The following is a 23,881-nucleotide window of genomic DNA, read 5'->3' as shown; positions in this document are numbered from 1 at the left end:
GCAATAAAACTTTGCAAATCGGCACTATGTACTACAACGAATATACCATTAAGTAAAAAATACAAGGATAAAACTGTTGTAAAAGGTGAAAAAACAAGAGAACCGTACGTAGGTATTAGTTTGTTCAAAGAAATTCGTAAAAGGCATAAACAAAAAGACTCGACCGAGAATAATAACAACAACGACGACGACGACGACGACGAATTTGCGGAATCGTTTGAACTAAATCCCCATACCGATTTTAAGCAGATTAATCCATTTGATCAAAAATTTCGTGAAAATTCGCATAAATTAGTATGTTATTGTCGAAAGGAGGATTGTCAGGATTGTCAATTGAGAAATAAATTGCTTGCTCCTCGTTCATTAAACAAAAATAAATTGAAAAGAGATAAATATCGAGGAGCAATGAATTCAAATAATTATAAAATATCGAAAATTCCATCACGTTTATCATCGAAATTACACGGAACAATTCCTTACGAATTAAATTCAAATTATGGAAATTACGAGCATCTGCAGTATTTACCCATCATTCATGGAATACCACCTCACGTTTATCCCTTAACCGTACCTTTTCGAGTCACTTATGAACAAGTTGAGCCTCCGATCGGCATTAATGCTCCAGTTTCTCAACAATATCAACAAAACTCAATGAACAATCAACAAACACCGGTTAAGCAACATGTTGTTGCGACAAATAATCCATCTGAAATGTATGACAAATTGAATACGTTGATTCCTAAAGAAGAAAAGAAAAACAATGATTTCTCGACGACCATGAATTATCCTGACCATGAAGAGAATGACCCAAATTCGGATAAAGAAATCGATGAGGATTCGTTCGATGCAAATATGCTACAATGTATAGAATTGTACGGTCGCGAAGTATGCATGCTTGCTGCTGCAACAGCTTGCAAATCTTTCAATAAAAATAACAATAACTTATCCGAGGGAAAGGTCGGATCGATTCTTAATTACTACGATACATCATCTGTTGAACAACCAAATACATACGATAATAATTATGATTATTACGATTCTACAAAATCCAATATGATAACAGAAAATGATCTTGATGATGATGATGATGATCGAATAACTATGAAACTATCGACTGCAAATGCTAACAAAGATTATTACGATTTTACCACATCGGATATTATATCTGAAACTTCGAATTATGTTATAACCGATAGTTATCGAACTTCGAACGATGATTCTTCATTCATAAAACAATCAACGATGTATTATACTTCGGACAAAAACTATATTGATTCGAACACTCCAGAATATTCGACCATGAATTCCACTGAAATTTCTCTTCTTGGAGAAACACAAAATTCTCAAGAAGAAAATCAATTATCGACGACTCTTACTTCTCTTGATGACATCACTGATGAAATTAATACAAATAGCAACCCATTTACTTACGATTATAATTTATCCAAGGACAGTACGACGAATTTAATTAACGATTTACCAAATGTACAAACTACAAACATTCCAGAGATAACGGACGATCAAACTAATTCGCAAGATGTTTTAACAACTGTAAGCTACACGAATTCAATCGATTCAATTATAGGAAATACTGTAAATACAGATGAAACAACTACAGAATATAACGACGATGTGTTAGGAAGAGAACATTCGACTAACAAAAATCAAGAAGACGATAATAATAATCCAGATAATAAAACAGCTTTAAAATACGACACGCATGATTTTTCTCCAATTACGAATACAGAAAAATCCGAGCAGACAACGATCGATTCATTTTTAGAGAACACCATGTCGGATTATGATTATCCGACAGATATTTCAAATCAGTATGCTTCGTCAAACGTTATCACTTCACCGATAGAATCTTCAGAAAGTGATGAAGAATCAACGATCAATGATTTTACAGTTGAAAAAGTAAATCATGATAAAACTAATAATCCTAACGAAGAAGAGTTCATGAAATTATCTGAAAACTTCGATACCACCTTAAATCCAGTTACGATTATCGATGATCATGAAAACATTGATAACCGAACTCTTGATAAAACTTCAAACGATGACGTTGAATCGACGACACATCATTTACTTTTCTGCGACAATAAACAGCTCGTAAATTCGATTAAAACGGTCATAAATCATTTCAGTTCAAAGGATATAAATCCTGATGATCTTAAGGACTTTAATAAAACGTCCGATAAAGTAGAACTATCTCCAGAGATTGTTGGAATCCCGCATTTGCAATCTCTCTTATCGTTAACGCCAATCGAGAACGTAATCGTTAAGAAGGTGAAAGATCACTTATCAACACATTTCGGAATACCTAGAAACGCTTTGCACGATGAAGGATCTAGCAATGTGATTAGAGAAACTCTTAGAAATACATTAAATCTCTTACCAAATATGCAATCAGAACTTCCACCGATGACCGTCGAGGAACATCAATTTCATTCAGGACATTGGACAACCAACTTGGTGACTCTTCTTCCACTTACATCGTCTGAAAGAAAAAAAAATCATGACATTTCTCAAAGATTACGCGAACATTTAAAGAGTCTCATTTATCATCCTGCGATTGGTTTAGAATCAGCTAGACAACACAGTACCGTACAAAATTTAATCATTCAAACTGCAAAACATCAAATAGAAAACACTGATGATATGGAAATAGATGAGAACATGATTCGAGATATTTTAGGAAGTGTTTTACAAGATGATGACTCGTACGATGAACAAAATTATTCGAAAGATCCGTCGATGATAGAAACTACAAATAATTACGAGACAACGACAGAAATTACAATATCTACGAAAGATGATAATCAATTGGAAAGTTTCGAAAGTACGACTGATGATTTATTAACCGAGTTGTATTCTACAAATGCAAATGAAATAGAAACAAATAATTATTCAAATGATATTCCAGATAGATACATTTCCAGTACTGAATTTTATGGGGAAAATGTTGAAGAAGATCAGAATAGTAGAGGAGGAGGAGAATCAACTCCTCTTTTTGAAAGAACATCTACGAGAAATGTTGCTAACATAAATGAAGAAATTCCTGGAATATCCAAGCCAGAAGAACAATCGAATGAAAGTAGTAGCAATAAAGCTGAGACTAATGAATCGGAAGTACTTAGGTTACCACAAAATTCCTTTGTCGGAGTTGGTAATCCCACTTCGGAGAACGTAGAAGGATCCTTGCAAGATAAAAAGAAATGTCCTCTTTGTAAAATAGAGAATAACGCCGATACACGAGAAATTGTTACTAACTTTAGCAAAGAAGTTCAAACAACAATTGACTATTACGAATCAAAGGATACTCCTTCTGAAAGTAATCCCATAGTTTCTGAAGCATCCAAAGATGATATCACAAATAATAGCTCGGAAAACAGAGAAAATGAAAAAGATGTAAATGAGAACAATAATGACGATTCTACGACTTATCAAAATTTCATTCATCAAGATTCTAATTCTGAAGAAAATTTCACTTATGAGAACAAAATGAAAGAAAATCAATTGAATGAAATCGATAAGGGTAAACACGATTTGTCAGAATTGCAAAATTCCGAGATGTATTACGTGGGAGAAAATGTGAAATTTCCGTTGGAAATTAAAAAATTGAAAGATGGCTCGTACGTTTTGTTGATCTCAAAAAAGATTTGTGAAAATGTTTTACAGAAAAATTGTCCCTGTTATGTACCAATCGAAGGAAACATACATTTGATAAAAAGAAGTACGACAGAAATGAACAATGTAAATGATTACGCTTTTAATGACCAAGATGATCAAATATCTAAATCATCGAAACAACGAATTCTGAGATCGACGATATTAAATAAAAAATTGAATGATTTAGATGATAATAATATCGAAATTGTAATGTTACCTGTAGTAGCTTTTGCTAAAACGTATAATTTGAGATTAAATCTTGACGATATGGAAGAAGACAATGATATGTCTAATCAATTAAAATCTATCAATAAAATTGATAAAAATAACATCGATGTTAAATTAAAAAAACAATTCATCGACCTATCCAACGAAATCATGAAAGATGACGATAATCTAAAAGAAAGAGAAAATATTTATGAAGATGAAAGTGAAGAACGTACAAAAAATAATCCAATTTTTCGTAGAATGAAATTTATTAAGAAGATGCAGAAAACTCGTGAAGCATTTAGACAACAACGTGCCATAAAACAAAATTCAAATAAAGGTACTGATGTACTTAAAAGTTTAGTAAATTGGTTAAGAACGTTATTTGTCGAATAAAGAAATATTGTCAATAAAAATGTAATATGTAAATAAATTATATATGTTCCTTTTTCTATTCTTTTGTAAGATATTTAAAAGAATAATAAAATAAAGATTATAATACTAAATACCTTATATATTCCTTCATAAATTATTTTACAATAAGTTTTCTTAAAAACTTTTTCAAACTAGTTTTAATTAATTTTTGATAATTGTGAATATATATAGGAATTTTTTAATTTTCCTGCAATTTCTTTGAACCCTCATGGAGATCATTTTGACTTCACAATATTCTTTCTCGTTGTATGGCAATAATTATTTATATTTGATCAATGAATTAATAATTGTTTACCTTACTCATGATCTACATATTAAAAAACTAAAAAAAGAAACTAAAACTAATGGCTACGCTAGCGCCACAATCCAACTGTTGGTAATGTAGAGAGTGATATGAACAGGTAAGCAACACTTATACTAAACATACTATGTATTTCTTGACAGTGTGACGAAGGCATTTAAAATTATATCTAGCACAATATATGCAAGGTCGCGTGTGTCTACACGAAATTTGACAACTACGTTCAAATTATTATAAGATGGGTTTATTTGGTAGAACCCAAGAAAAAGATCCAAAAGAAATGGTTAAGATCAAAATCTAATAAAATGTATTTCTATCATTACTTTCAATTACATTTGATTAAAGTTACGTTTTATTACAGGTCCAAGAATGGACCCATAAATTAAGAAAAGAAGGTTATAATTTAGACAGACAAGTTAGAGGTGAGTCATATTATTGACAAACTAAATAACTATTAATTTTTAATATCTTTTATCTGTATATATTATGTTTACATGTAGCAATTCAAAGAGAAGAAGAAAAGGTAAAGCGTTCCTTAAAGGAAGCTGCTAAAAAGAATGACAAAGATGTATGTAAAATTCTTGCTAAAGAAATTGTACATGCCCGGAAAGCATGTAACAAACTGTATACGTCAAAGGCTCACTTAAATTCTGTCTCTTTACAAATGAAAAATCAATTAGCAACAATAAGAGTTGCAGGTTCCGTTTCTAAGTCGACAGAAGTTATGCAAGCTATGCAATCGTTAGTGAGAGTACCTGAAGTCGCAGCTACTATGAGAGAATTATCCAAGGAAATGATGAAAGCTGGTATTATTGAAGAAATGTTAGATGAAACCATGGATTCTATAGAAGAATCTGAAGACATGGAAGATGAAGCTGATGAAGAAGTCGATAAAGTAATTAAGCATACTTACACTTTACAGAAATTTATATATACTAGATATAAAACACCAATTATTTGTTGATTGTTTTTTAGATTTTATGGGAAGTTACCGCAGGACAACTTGGAACAGCTCCTGCCGTTGTTACAGAAACTCCTGGTGTGGTTCCATCTACATCTACATCTGTAGATGTCGATACAGAGAATGTCGATGACGATAAAGAACTCGAAGAAATGAAAAATAGATTACAAAGTTTACGCAGTTAGTCTTAATACATAAATTATTTGTGTTGGTAAAATTCGAAATATTTGACACCTTTTATAATTGCAATTTTTAGAAGAATTAATATAGTGATCAAAGTAACATTTACTTCAGATAAGATTATCTCGATTAAACTTTCAACGCATTCTAATGCGTATACATTCTTTTTTTTTTACAGAACACAATAGGATTCAAACTAACTATACAAATTCTAAGCATATGCAATTTTTTAAACAATATTATTTTAATACAAGTTTTATATACATACTTAACAATCTTTATATCTTTGTTATAAGTGTTATATTTTACCAAATATTCACTATCTATGTTAATGAATAAATTGAGAAGCTGGCTTTGAAATAGACACCACTTACACTAATTTATTTTGATAATGCATAATAGAAAAATACTGCGCTAGTATATTACTTGTAACTAAACAACAAACTTTATCAAATAAGTTGAAGGAATATGTTAAAACTAGTATTAGTCTTGAATAATGTAACAATAATTATAGGAGCAAGTACTACTCTATAATTCACTCATGAAATTAATCACGAAACATAGATATATTTATAAATAATCTTGTATAATCAGATGACTATCACAGAATGAACTTTCATTTGAAATTATAATGCTTTCCGGTTATTTGTAAATATTGTATTTATAACAGTATTGTAAATTAAAACCTAATTAAGGCTGTAATCAACTAAACTTTCTCAACTATTTAATAAATGTATTGTATATAATATGCTTATATATATACATTTCTAATTACTATATATGATAAAATAATTATTCTTTCTCGCAAATACTTGCTTTCATATATTTGAGGAAATTGTACATCTCAGTTTACGAATATAAAATGATTCTGCACGAAACATATTTAAAACAGCCTCTTGGCATAGTCTGCAATTGTGCTAGATATGCAGAAATTGTAAAAAAATTTCAACCATATACTGTTGGAACACTAAATCCTATAATACCTAAATTTGAAATAGGTAAATTATTCTCTTTTATATTCAAACAATAAATATATGTGTGATTTATATGAAATACTTTAAAATATATTAGATCCCAATGTTCAAGCTTCAATTTTGTGGATTAAAAATAATTTACAATGGAACCAAGAATTTAACAAACCTATTGTTCATTGTGCTCAATGTAAATCTGATGAAATTAATGCATCGAATATAGATCAAATGTGGAAACCAGTATCGTTAGATCTTATATCACCAAAGTACGAGTTCCAAAATATTGTTCTTATTTAAAACAACTCCAAAGTTTAGATAATATAAACATGTATTGTTTTCTTTTTAGAAATTTACGTCCTAATTATAGTTATCTGCACACAGCAGGATTGAATACTCAATCTGCAGATTTATCAACTTTAACTGACATGCTTCCTCATAAAGGTAGAGTAATAAAGCAAAAAGATATCAACTGGGGAACAGATTATTGCTTTACTCCAGTAAAAATGACTGATGAACCAGAAACAAACTTTGGTAGATTGAAAGGATGTTTCTCTGTTTGGGCAGAACAGTATACTCTTACTACTAATTATTTTCCTTATTAAATATTTAAAAAGTGCAGTCAATAAACATTAATAACGAGTTGTTTTTTTTTTTTTTTACAATATCTACAATCTTTCATTTTATTTTTCTTTATTAACTTTATAGAATATTCACTTTCTAAAATTGAAGTTTATAAAATAAAAATAATATATATCATTCATTTCGTTAAGTTTAAAGTAATTGAAGTTATTTTTTTTCTTCTTTTTTATTACAAGATAAACGTTTGTTTAACATGTCATTTATTATATAATAAGTATCATCCTTTAAGGAATTTATTAATTTTATTAGTACTACGATTTATAACTGAGGATTATTTTTACATAAATAACTTGTATTCTATAATAGCATATTTCAAAAAATTAATGATTATTAATTTAATTATTACTAATCAAAAAAACTTAGAATTATATATTTTATTTTAATAAAAATTTATAGATTTAGATTAAACGTAACTTCTGTATTATTTTCTAAGAATATAAATTTCATGAAAATTATAATATATAATTCAAATGGCAACAAATTTAAAAAGCAAATTAATTATAAACTTTACATTTCTTCTTTCATTAAAAAAAATGTTATATAGCGTTCAATGGATACAAATTTTTGACTCTACCTAAATCTTCTAACTTTTTTTAAGCGCATAATAATAACATTAGTAACTAAGTCTTTACAATTGAATAAAAATAAGATTTCATAAATTATATCGAAATAATTGTCAATATTTCAATGACTATAAATATCTATCTATTTTGTAAATTATAAACTTAATCATTGTCTTGTTATACGAAAAAGGTTTTACATTTTGTATATATATATATATCATGTACAATATATCATTTTCTTTAAAAAATATTATTATGAATTATAAAGCTTATAAGTGATCAATCACCATATTAACAATAGAAAGTTTAATCTGTGCTCTCGCTTTTGTAGGAAGTTTATGTATGTGAGGAGCAACTTTACGAAGAAAATAATTAACTTCACTTTGTATAGGAAAAATAGTTCTTCTCATAGTTAATCTTCTATTTCGATTGCGAATTCTCTTCTGAGGTTTGACAGGTAATGTTTCCACCTCTTCAAAATTTTCAAAAAAGTCATCTTCTTTAATATTGATAGCATCCGGATCATCTTCTAATACTTCAAAACCATGCGGTAGCATAATTTCTTCATCCCTATGATCTTGATCATCTTGATCATCTTGATCGTCTTGATCGTCTTGATCTAACTGTTGATCTTGTTCTTGATCTTCATCTTGTTCATCTAATTCTAATGTCTTATATGTACCTACCATAGGTTCTGGAGAATCAGATAACAATTCGATAAGATTTTTATCTGAAGTTGGTTCTTCTTTAATTATTGGTACAGTAGTAATGACTTGTCCATTTTTCAATTTTGTTTGTAAATTATTTTTACTCTGCTTTTTACTTGTTTTCATAGGCTTTTGTTTCTCCTGCTCTGGAAGATCGATTTTGATTAAGAAACCAGGAGGAATGCTTGACAAACTATGCACTGGTATTGGATTACCCAAACTAGATAAGTCACCGGTAAAAGGTAAAATAACTTTTTTTATATTATTAGGAATAGTATTAGTGATATTAGATGTAATATTGTTTGTTATTGTTATTGGTTGATATTGATCTGTATATTGAAATCTCCAATTTGGAGTAGGAGGCAAAGGTAGTTTCTTGACCATTAGATTTTCTAAGTTGTTGGGATCAGGCTTTGGAATGTTAATTACTGTTGGTCTTCTACACTTGCCACGTTTTTTTGCTAACGGTGTTGGCTTATTATCTACCTTTGGTTTTTTACTAGATACTAAAGGCGTCAAAGATCCTGATTTTTTTAATCTTTTAGTAGTTGCAATATAACCAGAATTCTCATTTGTTTCCTCTGTCATTTCTTCCTCTTGTAGATTGTCATTAGAATTAACAGAATGTGTTAAAGAAACATCCCTTATAGTTGGAACTGCATCGCAAGGACCAACCTTATGAAAATTTTGACCCGTTTGAAAATGTTTAGAACATAATACTAATTTTCGTATTTGATTGGGAGACATTTTCAATAAATCCTCTCTACCCAAAAATTGGCACCATCTTAGACATCTTCCTATTTCATAAGCCGGAAATGGATGAAACTTATATCTTTCAGTTTTATTTCTTGGATCGGATCTAGATCTACCGCATGCGGCACAAGCTTGGCTCTCTAGAACAGCTAATGGAAGTGGTTCTAATTTCTTAATCTTTTCTATCGAATTGTACACTTTTGTTTCTGTATCCATTTCCAGAATATATTCTTCTGCTGAATCTAAGTCATCAGGATTGCGAATATTAGGAACGGCATTGTCCACTAATCTACTTTTATAACCTTGCATAAATTGTGAACGATCAAAATGTTTAGAACATATATAACAAAACAATATTTCTTTTCTCGTTAATCTGTAATAAGAATCAACGCCAACAAAATCGAGCCATTTCAAGCATCGAAATTCTTCTCCTGGAAAATGATGAAAAGTAACACCGTCATAATTTATATCAGGTGGATCACGACGAAATCGTCTACACAATACACATGTAATGTTATACAAACTTTGTAATGGATCATAGATAGATGGTACTGCTGTAGTATTTAATTTATCGTAGTACTCATTTAAAAAATCTTTCTGTTCAAAGTGCTTAGAACATACCATTCTTTGTAAAAGTTGTTTCTTTGTAAGCTTATATAAATCTTCACGACAACAAAATTCTAACCATTTTCTGCATCGTTCCTCATCGTTAACAGGAAATCCAAAAAATACATATTCTTCTTCTTTATTATTTGGATTCATACGAGAACGTCCACAGACAACACACGGATGTGGCATTTTTTCATTGACTTTATGTCTGCTCAAATTCATTAAGTAAAAAATACCATCTTCATTAGAATGTTTTGATATTAAAATGACGTGACTGTCTCTATGACATTTAAACTTTTTTTTTAAATGTTCGATTTTTTCAAAAAATCTTACAATTTTCTATTCATTCAAATTTCTGCTATAACTTGCTTTTGATATTCATCGATGATAACTTTTAAATCACCGGAATTGGATGTTTATATATTATTTTTCTCCTCAGCATATATTTACTCTCAAGAAAATATTTAAATAAACTTCCCATTGAATAAATTATCAATACAATTCGTAAGATAAATCTGTGTTATTGTAAGTATTTAGACTTATCTTTTAATCTTAATCATCTGATAACAAAAAAATGTATTCAATTTTTTTTCTTTGAAATATTTTCATTCTCTTGATTTATTGGTTATGTTACGTGTACTATCAAACAGCGTCTTCTATTTAACTTTTAGATGGATACGCATTAAAGGAATCAAAATAATAAACACATACGACCAATCGACTGTCTAGAAATAGCACGTAATCATGAAAATGTCTCGTATGTAAAAGAATGCACCTTATTTGTTAAAATAACAATTTGCTAACTTGCACCATATATAGAAAATTGATATTATAGCAAATCCGTAAGTTTGACAAAGTAGTTAACACCAACATTAAAAGCCGGCATTATTAAATTACTTAGAAAATTGATCATCACTAATGCACTATTTTATTTATTTTTAAATAAATATAGTGTAATGTATCTATTATTTTTAATATCTTATCTATCTCTCACTTAGAAATGTATTTCACAATATTTTGTCGATATTAATTAGTCATTTATCTAGGGAAACATTTTCACAGGTTGGTCATACTGCAAGAACGTTATGTAAGATGGCTGCATGACGTTTATGACGTCATCACATATTGACAATTATATGTGTTTGATGAATATAACTATGTTATATATGTGACTAACCTAAATCAATGCTAAATTTGAAAATATCTTTTAAAAAGTATTATTAATTATTATAACAGTAAATAAAAACTTTAAACATGGCAGAGAATTCTAACAATCCGTATGATATCAATGGACAAAATTTTAATCCAGATAGTTACTTAAAAAAATTATTAAAAGTATGTTATGTTTTGTTAATTAAAACCTTTGTTAAATTGCAGTATATTATTATTATTATTATTATTATTATTATTAAATTGATATATATTTTGCAGGATTGTACGTTAAAGCAAATTATGGATCATGAAGCTGAAATTAAAAGTGATACACAAACTTTGCATTCAGATATGCAAACGTTAGTATATGAGAATTATAATAAATTTATTTCAGCAACAGATACCATTAGAAAGGTAATTCGAATAGAGTTCAATATTTATAAATTAATTGTAAATTATAATTAAAAATGATTTTACTAATTTTCAGATGAAAACTGATTTTAAAGGAATGGAAGATAGCATGGATTTACTTGCTAAAAAAATGGATAGCATAACATCATTTTCTGAACAAATTTCTTCAACTCTACAAGGAACTAGACAACAAATTGCTAAACTATCTTCTGTTCATACTCTTTTAAAAAGATTACAATTTCTATTTAAATTACCGGGCAATCTGAAAGAGAAAATAAACGAAGAAAATTATGCTCAAGTAATATTATTGATTTGTTATGAAAACAAACATGCAACATTTATATCAAGATAATCCTGTAAATACATTTAAAGTATTTACGTTGTTTTAGGCAGTACAAGATTATATAAACGCACAACGTGTACTTGATCAATACGGCAATATGCCTTCGTTTCAAGGAATTCAAATGGATTGCGAAGAGATCTTAAAAGAATTAAAATTTAAATTAAGAGAACAATTTCATAAGAAAGATGTGCCAATTAAAGCTTTGGTAGAAAAAATAGATCTTCTGTTGCAATTAAAAGAACCACCTGATTTATTATGCAAAGAATTTTTGACTCATGCAGAGACCAGATTGACGGAACAATTAGATATACTACAGAATATGTGTGAAAATGATATGATTGAATTTATAGATAAGGGTAGTTCAGGATTTTTAAACGATTTATGTCTCATTGTTGCATCTTATAATAATATGTTTATAAATACAGTACCGTTAGAAGATAATAAATTCTCAGATGATTTTGACACAATAGCTGTTACTTGTTTAAATGATTTTATTACTACAAACATAGGAAAGTATTTTGATCTTATAAGAAAAAGAGTAGAAAATGTAGCCGACACTGCAATATTAGTTAGAGCTCTTGATAGATTTTACAAAAGATTACAGGTCATAAATATGCCTTGTCAAGAAACTGATTTTTCTAGGTAATTGAATCAACAATTTTATCATAAATACAATAAGAAATAAATTCTGACAATTGAAAAATGATTAATTATTACTATTTCAGAGCAAGTATTGATATAGTTTTAAATGCGGGAAGAAAACAATGTCGCAATCATTTGCATTCCTTAAAGGAACATTTAAGTGAAGCATTAGCTAAAGTCAGACAAACATTAGCTGTTAAAATAAAAAAAGGAAAACTAAGTCAAGAAGAGGATAACGGATTGGCCGAACTTCAGGCACTTTTGATTATGCCTATTATTGAAAAAGTTAAAGGAGTGTTACAAGATTTACTGGTTTGTAATTTACTTGACGTACATTGAACAAAATCGGATTTATTGTACCATGTAAAAAAAAAGAAGTAATTTTTATTTACTACTTAAACAGGCATTCTTACAACCGGATTTATCATTTAATTCAAAGACACAGTTTTTATATAATTTCTGCGTGGATGAAGTTAGAGAAGGATTAATTGTTGGATTTTTGCATAATCTAACAGCAATTGCCAGTGGATTTTGTACAGGTTCAGATATTCCAAAGTTTCCACCAACTCTCTTTTTATTACTTAGCAAAATGTGCATTGAGTACAAAGAGAGTAATGTACGATATTTGGTACGTTTAACGAATCTAATGAAATCATTTATTAAATTTAATATGTATCATTCAATTATCGAATTATTATTTATTTATTTTCGATTATATATTTCAGCTGAAAACAACGGATGACCTGTTTAATATCGAACAATACGCATCATCAAAGAACATTATTACTACAGAATTGGAGATATGTGAAAATTTTCAAATGGCAGCCCAAAATTTATTGAATCATTATGTCCGTATTCAAGGCGTAGCTGTCTCACAGTTAATAAGAAAATCTGTTGAGACACGAGATTGGTTGCACACAATGGAACCAAGAACAGTAAGAACCGTGATGAAAAGAGTCGTTGAAGATATAACGGCAATTGATTCTCAAGTTGCCGCATTGTACGATGATGTAGACGGACAAGTTGACAAAAGTAGCGATAGTAGTCGGAAAACGCATAGGTATAAATATACGTCAGAAAAAATTTATAATTTCGTTTATTTCCGATGTTTAATTTAATTGATCATAACTTTATTTTTTTAAGCGTGAGTACATCAAGGAATCATTATAGATCTAATTGGTCCTCGTACACGCCGAATCGTTTAGATCCTTCACTAGCACCGAATATTCATAAATTATTTTCGGAACGTATTGAGATATTTTCATCAGTTCAATTTAACAAAGCTTCCATCTTAACGGGAATCATCAAGATCAGTTTAAAGGTAATTGAACGTATCATAATTTATTAATAATATTATACAAGGGACAACGCGCGTCGTTGTCGTTGACGTACATAGGAAGAAATATACTTTTAGCATGTAAAGTACTTTAATAGGTGCAGGTGCTGTACAGCAGTCCCAATGATAAAATAGCTCAGCTATTATCCACTTTGTATCGCGTATGTACATTATACTCTCGCGTCAGTATAGCTCTCTCATATTGCACGTAATTCGCGCTACGCAATACATTTTACACTTTTATAATCGTCTAGATTTACTTGTTTCTCATTACTGTTGTATATATATGTATACAGAAATTATAATAAACAATTTTTTGATATTCTTTCAGACATTTTTGGAATGCGTCAGATTACGAACGCTTAGCAAAAATGGCTTACAACAAATACAAGTTGACACGCATTATCTGCAGCTTTATCTTTGGAGATTCGTTTCAGACGAAAAGTATGTATCGCGATCTTTGATCAAATTTCTCTTCATAAATAAATTTAATATTTATGATGTAATGTTTCTTTTTCAGCGTCGTTCACTTTCTTTTGGACGAAATTCTTGAAAGCGCAGTTCACAGATGTTTAGATCCGGTTTTGATGGTAGCAACCGTGGTAGACATTATATGCGAAAAAGCATAATTACCTCGCCTATTATAATAGTATTGACTTCTTATCATTTGTACATAATTATTTATCAAATTATACAAATATTTTCTATTAAATGATGATGAATAAATAAAATTTATCTATGCACATATACATACATGAATATATTTAAATACATAAAACAATGTATGCTGAATTTTTATATGGTCATCGTATCGTTAGAACGATATCAAAAATATTGAAACGTATCACGATTAAAATTATCATTAATCATACACTGATTCATATATTTTAAGCCAAGAACAATAGTTACTTCGGTAAATGATCAATAGAACCATTTTTTTGTCATCTGCACTTATCGAAATATCGATCAATCGAGTTTTATGTTAGAAGAGTGCTGTTGATTTCAGTAAAACGATACAATAATTTCACATAATTTTGTCCTCTTCTTTGTACGTTCAATTTCATTTCAAATTCTTTTCTCTCCCTTCCTTTCTCTCCTTTTTTTTTCGCTATACCATTTCCTTCTCTTTCTTTCTCCCATACAATGTAAACCCATCAAAGTTGAGATATGGTGTTAGTAAAAAGGTCAAACGATTCTAATAAGTCTTAACCATCTACCACATTCTACATTTCCGAGCTTTACGATCTTATTAATTCTAGCTACTTATTAATTGTAATATGTAATATATATATTATATATTACAATTATTATTATATTAATTGACCAATTGATTAATATTATTTAAATAAGATTAATTTTTCAGTTCGTACGATATTTTTATATAATTAGTTAAAATAATGTACAATTTATAAACGATTAAATAAATAAACTAACAAAAGAACATAAAAGAATTATCAATGATGGAACATCACGTTCAATGACCGGAGAGTCCGATAGCGCGTGGAAAGGTGCTAAGAAAAAAAAATAGGTCAAGAGTTTATGGGCAGCACATCGGGGTACACGATGTCGTACCCCCTTGGCAGTGGCTCGAGTTAATTCGAACTTCCTCTCGTTGGATGAGATTCATTCTCCGAGTATCCGGCGTGGGCCTACGCACCGCATTCTACCTAATTTAATAAACTCCTCTAAATTACCCGTCGGGGCCGTGCTTCGCGACTTAATCACGAATTTCCCTGGAACTTTAGAAACAAAATATCAAACCCAACAAGACTTTCTTTTTTGTTATCACGAGTTTGTCTCTTGGAAGTTAGAATCAAATTGAACCAAAAAAAAAGGAAAATAATTTCTATACTTTTACCCTCGATCTGTTTTTTTTTTTTTAAATTATTTTGTCAATTTTATCGAATAAAATGAAACGTCTAAATATTCTTTTTTGTTAGTCTAATTTTTGTATTTCACATAAAAAAAAAGGGCGATCACGATCCTCTCTTGAGAGCAACGTTGGTCGAGAGAAATATGCATATGTGGCACACGTGATCACAAAAAACACCTGTGCATGTGTAACTACTTAGTTACGTACGTTTGCCAGTAGCTCAATTTCTAAAGGCGTATTCCATTTCGGTTTATACCGCCAACATATCTACTTTGCTAATTGATTTTTTTATTGTACAATTTCAAAAAAAAAAAAAAATAAGAAACAAGTTAGACAAAATATAACTATTCTCATTGTTTTCTTTTCTTTCTACAATTTATCGGGACGAATCGAGGAAAATTCAACAAGTGTACGAAGGATGGAAATATAATCAATCACCATCTCGTCCTCGTTATCGTCATCGTCATTGGTCGTTGTCGTCATCGTTGCCACCGTCGTTGACTACTAAAAGTTACAGATATCTCTAACATATGCGAATATCGACGATCATTGCGACTTAGTGCGAATAAAACTTACGCTGGGCATTCATTTAAACCATCGAACTATTTCATTTATTCCTTAACACTTGGAGATTTATTCTGGTGTAACAAAGTTTGACAATTCGATTCATTAAGTGAATTTAATATAAGAACGAGAATGAGAGTCGTTATGTGAAGAATAAGAGGATTAAAGATTTATTCGTTTCGATGAAAGAATAATATCAAATACAAATGCATATAGTGCGGTGAAAGAAGAAGAAGAAAACATAGAAGTGGCAAGAAGAAAACAAAAAAAGAAATGAACGATTGTATATCAATAAAATTGGTCGTTCCTTTAAAATGGATAAAGTGGGCCCGCATGGGAAAACCTATAGAGGGTGGTGGTTGTTCGCATATAAAGTGCTATTATTATGAAATGACCAAAGCATTTCGAAGTCAGAAAGAAAGAAAGAGAAAAGAACAGAGAGTAGCATGTATTATAATAGTAGTTATATACATTCTATAGATAAACCGTTGGAAGTATGAGGGCCAGTACGTGTCTGGCTTGTTTGTCGTTTAATCGGTGAACTCGTCCCTTTCTTCTTCTTCTTCTTCTTCTTCTTCTTCTTCCGTCAAGCTTAGCAGCAGGCCTACCATTTACTATTGTTTGCTAATTTATGGAGGAATTCATCAAACGATAGATTAGACTCCCCAAATGCTCTTCCTTATCTTATTTCTCTTTCCTAAACTAATCTAACTGCACTTTGAACAACTTTTGTTGATTGACGATAAAAGTTTGTTTATTTTTAAAAATCAACATCGATTAAACTATTCAATGTGATTGAGTTAACGTTGATTTTGTTTATTTGTTCATTTGTTGTTTCAGAAAACAAAGGAGAACAATATAATTTCATGAAATTCGATAAAGATGTTTCGATTTGTGACCGTAACGATGGGCGATATAAAGTCACGCTCGTTGTTGCGTTCACAAATCAAAATATCTTTTCTACGCTTGTTATCCCAATGCAAAGGTCTATTTTAATCTTAGTACAAGGTATTTCTTTTAAAATAAATATCCGATTTTTTGAAAAAATATTCGAACAAATGTTTATTTAACAGATAGTTTTTAAACTTTACTCCAGTCTTTGGGTATATAATTTCGTCCGATATTGAAATTTTGAATCAGTCGAGAACTGAACGACTACGACGACGAAGGAAATCTCCGAGATCATCTTCAAGGAACATTAGAACAAAGTATTGAATTTGTTTTTTCAAGTACTAAGTAGTAGTGCCGTTGGTGATGAATAAGAAATTCACCTCGACGCTGCTACTTATCACGTGGAAAAGCATACAGCACAAAAATTCTAAAGAATATCTTTCTTTAACTGCAAGTGAAACATTTTGAAACGTAACGCAACTATAATTTGTATTTTGCAACGAGTATCATGACTCGTATACAATTAATAAAAAAAATCAATAACAAATTATTCATTTGGTTTCTCTTTTAAAGACTTTTTTTTCATCATCAAAATTTACATCGAAGAAAAATATAAGGAAAGCTTTTCACAAAAATTATCTCGTCTTTCATTTGAAAATGTCAACTAGATCACGGTGGTAGCAGAATTGTGCGTTGTCGCTGAACAAACGCGTAATCTCGTGATCGTCAGGGCCAATCACGTTGGAAGATCCGAGAGCAATGAGGACCGATCGAGCCGGTGAATGGTTTGATAACGGACTGGGTATACGTAGTATGTGTGTGAGCATAAAAGAGAGAAAAATAGAGAAATAAAAAGGGAGAGAGAGAGCGGGAGAGAGGGAGAGAGAGAGAGAGAGAGCGTGAGAGAAGGAAGAGAAGCATATTGCTTGGTCGATCATTCACTGACTTCGTTCCTCACCGTCCGGCACTGATTTCAATTGGTAAATTGACTTGAAACGGAGAGGGGAAAAAATAGAGAGAGAGAGAGAGAGAGAGAAATGAAAGAGGGGTTGAAGGGGAGAGGAAGAGAAAGAATTCGTACCAGTAGGGTCCAGCGTCGTCCGTACTAACCACCGTAGAAAGGTGACGATACTCGTGATGGTGATGGCTATGATGATACGGTGATGATGATGATGATGATGATGGTGGTGGTGGTGGTGGTGATGGTGGTGGTAGTGGTGGTGGTTGATGCGACGAGAGGAGCCTTCTCTTGCAAACCGTTAATAGGTAGTGAACGCCGCTTGAATGCTTAATGCACCGTGTTTCTAGGTTTAAATTGACCAATCATTTCCCGCGCGGCGAGGAGCGGCTAATTACTCTCCTCGCCGGACTATATTAAGCCAATCAAGAGAGGTTTATCGCTCAGTCGTCGATCCACCCTTGTCACGGTTGACCGCGCGTTTTATTTCAAGTTTTTCTTCCATAAAAATCATACACTGTATCTATTGAAATCATCATCTTTTCTTGTCTCTCTCTCTCTTTCTCTCTCTTTCTCTGTCTCTCTTTGATTCTGTTTTTCGTCTTCCTCTCGTGCGCGCGCGAATCGCGCGATGCGGGATCGGTCGAAAGGGGCTTCGAAGAGAACAGCGGGTTCAGTCATGCTCGATCCTTCTACTCGCGATTATCGTATCTTTCTCGGTTTCAAATTGATTATGTTCTACAAAGATCTTTTTTTTTTTCTTTTTTCTTGTAGAATATCTATCAATTTCGTATTCCTTAATTGGTTCCTGTGCATCGTAACGAGGAGGAAGGAGAAGAGGAGAGAAACAAAAAAACAAGCGAACGAAAGAAAGAAATTGATCTTGGTTTTGTGAATCGATCATGGAATTAACTCCTTTTTTCACATTATTTTGATTGGTTTGTATTTTGTATCGATGAAGATAAAAAGAAAAATTATTTTATTCGTTATTTTTCATGAAAAAAAAAAACAAAAAACAAAGAAATAAAAATAAAATAAGAAGTGTTTTGCTGTGAGTTCAAAATGATTCAGGAAGCGCGGACAATCTTGAATAGAGCCCGCCTACACAAAAAAACTTATCTTGCTGTGTGTGTAAATTAAATAACGAAGGATTTTCGTGTTCATACACATTTACATATATATATGTAACACGCATACATTTTTCTTTCATGTCATTTTTGTTCCATAAAATTCATCAAATGGTAAAGATCGTGAGACTTCCGCCGATTGTTTTATTTATTACGGAGACAAAATTTGCTAATGTTAGATAATTATCGCTTCGTATTGACCGAATTTATATTCCTGACGAATAGAAAGAATAAGAAGAAAAGATAGAGACAGAGAGAGAGAGAGAGAGAGAGAGAGAGAGAGAAATCAGGATAACACGTGTCTGCCATTATGAGTACAGTGGTAACTTTTCTTTGCAACGATAAGTCGAATAAAATCGCTAACTAAAAATATGAATCTCGTTATATTAATGATTTTTCTTTTATAATTTATTGTTAATTTCAAACGTTCTTTTTTTTTCTTTTCTTTTCTTTATAATTAAAGCAACGAATACTATTAAAGACAGTTCATCGGTCATTTTGCGAATCATCTTACTTTCAAATTGTACGCGGGCACGAGAACATTCTCTCTCTCTCTCTCTCTCTCTCTCTCTCTTTCTCTCTTTCTTCATTTTTTATTTTAAATTCGAAAGAACATTATTGCGAAACGTTGACTTGACTTACTAAAACACGAATCTGATTTGCCTCGCAGATTTGTCGTAGTCGGCTTATCGCGTGTGTCTGTTTCATTGCGAATTCATTAGAACAAAAAATTACGTAAAGAAATATTGAAAAATATCAAATAACAAACGTGCGAATTAAAAGAAACCTCGCGTGGATTAATAATCATCGCAACACAAATTGGATCGTATAAAATTCTCGTCAATTAGGTAAAATTGGTGTGATACGGGTAATATTATACTTCGCTAAATTCGAATTATATTCGTCGATTTCCTCTCGTTATTGAAATTATGTCGAATCACGATGATTTGTCGTTTTTCTTTTTTCTTCTTTTTTTACAAAGTAAGCTTTATGTTAAAAGAGTGCCTAACTAGTTCGATATACAGAAAATGACCCCACTGTTTATCGCTCCTCTATTTCTGACGTCATTGTTCCACGCGGAGGCACATCTTCCGCGTTCGGTTTGCTTCTATCGAAACTCTCTCGTCGTTCTAACGCATAAGTCGTTTAGTTTATAAGCAAACTATAAGTAAGAAACTAAACGAAGATAAAAGTAAAAGAAGAAAAAACAAGATTGAGTTAGAAAAATATTCCGAATGATTCAACGAATCAATAAATTACTGTTTTAGATATTATCAAAATCAAATTTAATGAATTAATTTAATGAAAAAAAAAAACAAAAAAAAATGTTTAATCGATTGAATATTTTTCTTTCTAATCGTTATCAACCATTTTCATCGAAGTCGTTTAATGTAATGGACATAGTTCCTCGGCTAACACAAGATTTAATTACGAAGAATTTCCAATAACAGAGAAAAGAACAAAAAAAAAGAGAGAGAAAACGTAGAGGAACGTTATTATTAGAGAGACAACATTTTGTTGTTCTGAAAATACGATTTGCCCTATGGCAGCGTTTATCGGTTCGACCTCGCGACCTCGGCCGATAGGATAAGAAATATGAAGACGAAGGAAGGAATAGCCCATAACAATAAATCGTCGTAGGGTCAAGATACCACCGATTATATTCTCCATCTAAGGACGAGAAAACTCGAGGACGAGATTACTGTCTTGAATTTTGTCGAAGTCGATCCTCGCTCGTCGTCTCGGTTCGTCGAATGAACGAACCTTCCTTTTGATGAGTAAGCGGAAGTCATAGTTACGATCGTTTACCGCCGGAAAGATTTAGCGCGCGCGCGCACACGCACACGCACGTTCTCCTCCTTCCATCATTGTCCTCTTATTTCGATTCAAAGGTGAAATTCATTTCCTGATCTATTCCAACGCGAATCTTATTAATTTCCATCTTACAAAATAAAAAAAGTATCATCAATTATATTCGCAGTTCGATCAATCCAATTATCGCGTAAAATAATAATAATAATAATAATAGAAAAAGACGGTTATATTTGAAAATCTATCGAATAATTCCTTCTCTTTTCCCCTTTTCCATATTCAAAGATCCTCATTTTCGTGTTAGCTAACTCGACGAGTTCTTAGAAAAAAAATACTACTCCAGGTTTACGGTTTGTGCACCACTGATCGACACTGCACATCATTAACAGGCCGTACCCGCAGACAAGGCATTTTGAAATTGAAAGGGCAAGCTGTTTTACGAACATCGAGAGGGAGCCGGCATTAGTGGGAATTAGCGTTAATTGGTGTTCTTCTCTCCCTCTCCCTCACCCTCTCTGTCTCTCTCTCTCTCTCTCTTTTTCTCTCAAACTCTTCTGGTCCATCCTGCCTTCGTTTCTTCTTTCTTCCCTCCCTCTCTCTCTCTCTCTCTCTTCCGTTGCACTAACACACGAGTATTCATTGCTCGTTTATATACTATATACTTATTTTTCCATCCTTCTCTACCTTTTTTTCTCTTCTTATTATTTTTTTGCAAGAGCGATAACACGTCTCTACAGAACACAAGAAAGAGAGAGGAAGAGAGAGAGAGAAAGTAACGTCATGCGTGGACACGCATGTGCTTGCGACACGTTTATGTATCCAACCAAATTTGCAAGTCTCGGCCTTTGCCTGCATCTTCTTTTCTCTTTCTCTAACTCTCTCTTTAATCCTCTTTTATGCAGCTTTACGTCGTCTTCTTCGACGTACAGATGCAACAGCATCTTCTTTTTTACAATCTCTTAAAACTCGTTCTTTTTTCTTCTCTTTATATTCACATAGAGAGGTAATCTTTTCATTATAAAATTACGTACAAATCAACGACGAATCTTTCGATCGAGAAAAACAAAACAATTTTTCAATTTGTATCTTATTCATAATTGAAACTCGACGACTAATATCGCAAGCTCGATTTAACTCGATTTATAGCTCGATTTTTTCTTAAGAGAATTAAATTAAGTGATACGAATGCAATATTAAACGAGAAAACAAATAAATAGATTGTTATACATTTAACATATCAAAGATTTGATTACTTCGTATACGTTTTCATGTAAAATAAATCATGCTCTTGACAGCATATGTTCGATTATGTTTCAATCATTTATCCGGTTGATTCATTTCGACAATATTCGTGAGAACGTTTAACATTTCATTGAAATATCAAATAGCAAGGGTAAAATAGTAACAGGTTCTATTAAGGAATTGTATGCGTTCCATGAATGTCCGATAACTTAAATACAGAAAGAAAAAGCTACTGAAAGATAGGGGAGAAAAAGTGAAGAGACGCAGTAGTGGGCGATTTTAATGACTTCTCGAGGTCGGTTCAATGAGTGCTAGTGTTTGTCATTGCATCATTATGGTAGATGTACTCGCCGGTTGGGTCGGTCAGTCCGCCATCGTGTAGTAATATTTATTAAGTGTATCTCATTTGAACCGTTCAACAAAACGATGAAGTTCCTGTTTTTTCCTCAATAGCACAACCTACAAGAAAAAAAAGAAATAAAACATATCTGTAATAAGAATAATCGTAAAATAGTCATTATTATTGTGCGAATCGACGAAGATTAAAGTACAAGAACGTTCGTGACACTTTTTACTGACGTGAATATAACTAACACCACTGTTCTTCGTCTTCCTCGTTCCATTCTTTAATTTATTACTTTATAAAATGACAGAAATTATAGAGAGTAGCATTCGCCATAGTCTTCGTTGTCGTTGTCGTTGTCGTTGTAGTTGTCGTTGTCTCATTCTCCTGTCGATTATCTAATTTCGTCGAACGAACTACCGACAAACCGTGGGCGAACTTAATTAGGATTTTCCTCCTTTCCTTCGATCTAATACTCTAAGTAATCATATCTTCTTTTTTATCCCTCCCTTACTCTTTTCAGAAAGATATTATTCGTTTAAAGATAGCAGCGATATTGAGAACTTTCATATTCTTGAAACTGAAGATATATGAAAAGGAAAGACAAAGCGTGCCATTGTTGTTGGATTTATGCTAGAATGAAGGACAGAAGAATTAGGTAAAAATCTATATTAATTATAGAATCTAATTGTATGATATTATCTCTTCCTATAATAAATCGTTAATATATTTTTATATTTTTTTGTTTACTTTATCTTTTTTTTTCTTTTTTAAGATTGTTCCAGAATTGTCAACAGTACGATTGAAAAAGGAAGATACTTAATGAAAAATTATAAACATACAATGAATAATAATACATCCTGTCCTGTTCCTAAGTACTAGTGCCGCAGGAGTGATTAGACTGGGTTAGAAATTACCATATCTCCTGCTGCTCAAGTGCTTATCAATGGGTCGGGACGAACATCTACTTTTTTTCTGACATTCCAAAGCTACGAGTGACGATATTCTTCAGCATACTTTAAACCAATATAATAATTCTGTCATAATTAAATATAAAATAAATGAACACATGTTAAAAAATAGATATGTAAATAATGAAGTAATAATAAATTGATTAAAGTAATCAATCACCCTACATGTTTTGTTCAATAATGAGACTGAATAAACAATTTAAAATATTTTAACACTT

General features: G+C 31.3%; 5 protein-coding genes across 6 annotated transcripts; 4 read left to right on the top strand and 1 right to left on the bottom strand.

The window, feature by feature from the left end:
* Positions 1–405: 405 nt before the first annotated feature.
* LOC107069155 (uncharacterized) lies at positions 406–4,275 on the top strand. Its single transcript, XM_089177612.1, has one exon. The coding sequence runs from the start codon at positions 406–408 to the stop codon at positions 4,273–4,275; it is 3,870 nt and encodes a 1,289-aa protein (XP_089033738.1).
* Positions 4,276–4,740: 465 nt separating this feature from the next.
* Positions 4,741–6,502, top strand: Vps24 (vacuolar protein sorting 24). Its single transcript, XM_015326259.2, has 4 exons — positions 4,741–4,898; positions 4,977–5,037; positions 5,116–5,510; positions 5,591–6,502. Exons 1-4 carry the CDS (start codon positions 4,854–4,856, stop codon positions 5,759–5,761), a joined length of 672 nt encoding a protein of 223 aa, XP_015181745.1. The 5' UTR covers positions 4,741–4,853; the 3' UTR covers positions 5,762–6,502.
* A 115-nt stretch (positions 6,503–6,617) lies between these two features.
* LOC149030767 (uncharacterized) lies at positions 6,618–8,016 on the top strand. The gene is made up of 3 exons (XM_089177801.1): positions 6,618–6,754; positions 6,828–6,993; positions 7,074–8,016. Exons 1-3 carry the CDS (start codon positions 6,619–6,621, stop codon positions 7,327–7,329), a joined length of 558 nt encoding a protein of 185 aa, XP_089033927.1. The 5' UTR covers position 6,618; the 3' UTR covers positions 7,330–8,016.
* On the bottom strand, positions 7,925–10,330 carry LOC107069183 (uncharacterized). The gene has a single exon (XM_015326258.2). The coding sequence runs from the start codon at positions 10,218–10,220 to the stop codon at positions 8,199–8,201; it is 2,022 nt and encodes a 673-aa protein (XP_015181744.2). The 5' UTR covers positions 10,221–10,330; the 3' UTR covers positions 7,925–8,198.
* A 762-nt stretch (positions 10,331–11,092) lies between these two features.
* Vps51 (vacuolar protein sorting 51) lies at positions 11,093–23,876 on the top strand. 2 transcript variants are annotated; one of them, XM_089177800.1, is made up of 12 exons: positions 11,093–11,333; positions 11,430–11,564; positions 11,638–11,859; positions 11,951–12,546; positions 12,630–12,858; positions 12,950–13,174; positions 13,272–13,606; positions 13,690–13,867; positions 14,214–14,326; positions 14,403–19,106; positions 23,216–23,350; positions 23,468–23,876. In XM_089177800.1, exons 1-10 carry the CDS (start codon positions 11,253–11,255, stop codon positions 14,509–14,511), a joined length of 2,223 nt encoding a protein of 740 aa, XP_089033926.1. In that variant the 5' UTR covers positions 11,093–11,252; the 3' UTR covers positions 14,512–19,106; positions 23,216–23,350; positions 23,468–23,876. The 2 variants fall into 2 exon arrangements, with proteins under 2 accessions (XP_089033926.1, XP_015181743.1); XM_015326257.2 differs by having other exon boundaries at positions 14,403–23,350.
* Positions 23,877–23,881: the final 5 nt, after the last annotated feature.

Source organism: Polistes dominula, unplaced genomic scaffold (genome assembly GCF_049000335.1).
Source record: "Polistes dominula isolate Pdom_NZ unplaced genomic scaffold, Pdom_raw_medaka contig_24, whole genome shotgun sequence".
NCBI lineage: Eukaryota > Metazoa > Arthropoda > Insecta > Hymenoptera > Vespidae > Polistes > Polistes dominula.
Note: the sequence above shows the minus strand (reverse complement) of the source record. Positions and strands in the feature narration are given on the sequence as shown.